The 4189-nt window shown below is 47.9% G+C and overlaps 1 protein-coding gene across 1 annotated transcript in view; it reads left to right on the plus strand.

Moving 5' to 3' along the window:
* Positions 1-3963, plus strand: part of TYRO3 (TYRO3 protein tyrosine kinase) — a 41440-nt gene extending 37477 nt beyond the window's left edge. The window contains exon 18 of the mRNA XM_009895690.1: positions 1502-3963. Coding sequence (XP_009893992.1) covers positions 1502-1877 — 376 coding nt within the window. The 3' untranslated portion in view covers positions 1878-3963. The remainder of the gene's footprint in view (positions 1-1501) is intronic.
* The last annotated feature ends 226 nt before the right edge of the window (positions 3964-4189 follow it).

The raw sequence follows: 4189 nt of genomic DNA on the forward strand, positions 1-4189 counted from the left end.
CTCGGCTTATGCCCCTTCCCCAGGTGTCTGCTACTGGCCACTGTCAGAGGCGGGGTACTGGGGCAAATGAACTTTTGGGCTGATTGAGTACAGCTAGTAGTTTTCTACCTTTCTTTCAAATTAATTTCTGCTGTTTGCCAGAGACAGTAAAAGAAAGTATTTAATTTGGTGCCACAGAATAGGAAGTTTCTATTTTACCTGGAGCATTTTGAGTTATTTCTACCGTCTGTGAGGGACATAAATCAGGATTAAGACAACTGAACCATAGGAGCTTTCTGTAAAACTAGCGTGAGATCAAAAACAGTCTTGTAAAGCTGATAGCAAGCAAGGGACACAGAAAGTAAAATAAAAGCCATCATGAAATGCTTTATTTCCCAGTAAAGGCCATATCAGATTTTTTCCATTTACAAGTTTAACTGAGGTTCATTTGTCTGCGGTGTTTTTCAGTGCCAGTACTGTGCTTTGTTCCTGTTCCCTGCAGAACTGGCAACAATAACGCCATAGGAATGCAGCTGCCAGTCTTGTGGGTGATGCACAAAGAGGGGGAGGACAATGGCTCTGGCCACGCTCCAGCCCAGTGGGCTCCGGCGGGGGGCCTGGCCAGCGGGAGGCCAGCCAGCGCAGGCACTGAGCCGCCAAGGCGGCTGCTGGGGAGCAGAGCTCTTTGCCCCTTGCCTGAGCACAGGCCATCGGAGCCAGCAACAGTATCCTCATGCTGGCCCTGGGGCAACCAGAGCTGAGGTGGCCGGCGTTGGACTGCAAGAGAAACGCTGCAGGACGGGGTCTGAGGCTGGTAATGGCGCTGAACACATCTTCTGTGTAGGGGTGGTGCCTTTGTAGCAGAAAGGCCGTTTCAGCATCCCTCTTCCAGCAGCGAAGCTGTTGTCCATTCCTCCACAGCCCTCTAAACAAACCCACTGTGCCTTTTTCCAGTCCTGCTGGCAACCTGTGAGGCAGCAACAGCAGCACACCTCCATTACGTTGGGAGTGCTGAGTTAAGATGGTGTCAAAAAAGAGTCTTCTGGAAATAACTTGCACCTCCCACAGTTGGACCTCTGTTTTCTTTCTTCCTGTGTTTTATCTTCTCTTGAACTAGAATTTGGAGGGATGGCTTCAGCCACAGCAGAGGGTTGTCAGGATGCTTTTTGTGAATAAATTCGAAAGCTATTACTAAGTGGTGTCGCACTCATAGTCCTATTCTAGCTCTCCAGAGACAGTGGAAAAAGGTTTTTAAGAAGTTCAGTATCCTTTGACAGGGCTTTTGGGTTTTTTGGTACTGTCTAAATAATTATTTTGACCAAAGTGCCTTTGAAAATGGGAAGGAACAAGGAATTAGATCCATAATGGCTGCCCACATGCTGTCACCTGTGCAAAGCCAAAGCCGATAGGTTTTGAGGAACGTGTCTGTGCTTTTTAAGCTCCACTGCACAGAGCCCCTCTTTGGAGGTGCAGGGGGTGGCTGCTCTGCTTCTCAGTGCTCTTGTCTCCCTCTATTTTGCAGCTACGATCTCATGTGCAGATGTTGGCATCCTGAGCCCAAGCTACGCCCCAGCTTTGCAGTGCTCCGGTATCAGCTGGAAATGATTCGGGGGAGGATGTCCACACTCTCTTCCAGTCAAGATCCTCTCTATGTCAACATTGGGAAGGACAAAGAGGCGTCTGCGAGTGACCCTGCCCTGCACGCCTCCTTTGGAAACACGGACGGTGAAGAGACTGTTGCTGGGGCAGCTGCTGCTGTCACAAGTGACTATCGCTACATCATGAGCCCCTTGTGCCTTGGAGATGATGCCGAGGGTGAAAGGCATCCAGATGGGCAGGAAGGGGAGGACAAAAGCCTTCTGTATGAGCTGGAGACAGAAGGAGAGAAAAGTTGTTAGCCTGTACATAGCAGTGACACTCTGCTTCCCTGGGACGGGATGTGTGCAGCCGCAGTGCCGTGTCGCCTGGGGCTCTGATGCCAGATCTGGAATGGCTTTGAACGGCACTGGCCAGAGCTCTTGGGCAGCTTTTGAAGCTTTCACCACCTGTCTGGGCTGCAGTGGCAGACAGCTTGGAAGGACTGCAACCCTGACAACCCCTTGGATTTGGGGGAGGGGGGCAGTAGGGTTACAGGTTGATCGCATCCTGCTGAGAGGAGTTCAAAGCTAAGGTGGGCTGTCAGAGTCTATGCTCTTCTCCTTCTCACTGACTGCTGGAGCAGAGCTGAATACACCTTCTGTTCAGTCAATGCTCGCTCTTGTGTAGATGTTGTCTTCGATCCTGGCTGCGTGACTTCGGGACTGGTACCTCTGAAAACACTAGTGGGTATTTACGCTGTCATTCAGGACAAGAGGGCAAAACGCCCCTTGTGTTCACTCAGCAGTACTGCCTAGACTTGTTGCCTACCTCAGTGGTTCTCAAACTGATCTGCAGATCTGGTTCTGCCCAGCACTGAATTTGAACATCTGGCTTATTTCATGCAGTGACACTTGCTGCTTCCTCAGTCCAGGGCTCTTTTAAGAGTTTCAGACGTTTTGGTGAGCGATGAAATTGGAAAAAATGAAAATCCAGCATCCTTCTTCACCCCGCATACCTCTTTTCTGTCTTTCTTTTTCTTCTGTTTGATGCCAATTCAGGCCTGACCAGACTTGCAGCTGGCATTAAAATGCAAAGGGAGGGAGAGCAGCTGGCATGTGTGAGGACAGAATCCGACTTCAAAGGGATGGAAAGGAAACAGTGCAGAGAGGACTTAACAGCAGTATGGGGAAACAGTGCTAATTAACGCTAAGTGCTGCCCTCCAGGAGAGGAAGGAGACAGCGTAGCTACAGAATGGCAGACTTGCTTCAGTTTCAGCGGGAGCAGGATTCAGCATTTGCTTTAAAATAGGATTCGCTTAATCTTTCTCTTTAACAGTCCCATGACTTTTTCAAATAACCAAGTTCTGTAGCTGCTGTAGTGAAGGTGTGAAATCGGTTTTGGGAAGGTGTGTGCGTTTCAAGGAAGGAATGAACTGGGAGATCTCTTTCTGAAGAGAGAGTCCTCATGATGAAAAAGCTTGAGAACCACTGGCCTTCCTATTTAGGAGGTCTTCTGGCATGCTGTAAAAGTCACATCAGAACATAGACTAGTATCACTGCAGCCTTCCAGACAGGGCAAAATTAATGGTTTTGCCCTTCGGGTTTTGTTTTGTTTTCCAATCAGCATGTCTGACTCACTATAACTGCAAGCGTTTGTGTGGTTTTTAATAATTTAATATTTTATTGTAAATCAGCATTTGTTTTGTGCAGTGGTTCCCAGCAAGGAAGTGCAGTTACATCTTATGCTACTTATCCTAAATATTTGCTAGATCTTAATTTCTTTTATTTCCAATGTGCTGAAAACTCGGCAGTATCACAAGACTTTAAGATTCCACATTGCTCTTCCTCAGAAACTAATTCCACAAATGTCATCATTTGCTGAGTTGGCAAAGGTGGGACCAATAAGTCAAACGAGATTGCAGACTTGGTATCAGAACGCTCCACCTTTGGATGCCCAGTGTTTGCTTATTATAAGGTTTGGAGCTAACTACAAAATTCGGGTCCAGTTTCAGCCCTTAATGAGAACACTTTTGAGGGAAGGGGACTTTCAGCCTGGGGTGCGGGCATGGGTCCTTTCTGTAAAGTTTCACACTGAACAGCGATGTCCTACAGATGGCTCCAGAAGTTCGGTACAGTTTCTCCGTTGCAGATACAAATTGCACCATCTTATACCCCAGGCAGTACAGAGTTTTCTCTTCATCTAGCTGGAATGCTGTAAATGCAGGTGAGAAGATAACACCTAACAAACGGTAACAAAAATCTGTGTTGCACATTTGCAGTGAGGGCAGAAGGCTATGCTCCCTGCAGCTGCCTGGGAAGCGCCGATGTACATACAGACTCTAACTTTGGGAAGCATGTCTTTAGTTTTTATGCATTTTTTAATAATAAAACATGTACTGTGTCTGAGTCCCAGCCTTTTATCTGTGGCAGAGTTTGTGATGATTCTGACTTACTGGGTGGGTCATAGCAACTGTGTCGGCCCCAGCTGAAAGCCGCCTTTCTCCCTTCACCAAGCACCATTAAGCTGCTTCTTGGAGGCAAAGGAGATGTTTGACCTCCGCAGGCTGCAGTTACTCTGCATTGCTCCAACCTTGAGACTGTGAAGGCCAAAATCTGATGGGCACAGGCCAGC

The sequence above is a fragment of the Charadrius vociferus genome, unplaced genomic scaffold (assembly GCF_000708025.1).
Source record: "Charadrius vociferus isolate BGI_N301 unplaced genomic scaffold, ASM70802v2 scaffold111, whole genome shotgun sequence".
NCBI classification, from domain to species: Eukaryota; Metazoa; Chordata; class Aves; order Charadriiformes; family Charadriidae; genus Charadrius; species Charadrius vociferus.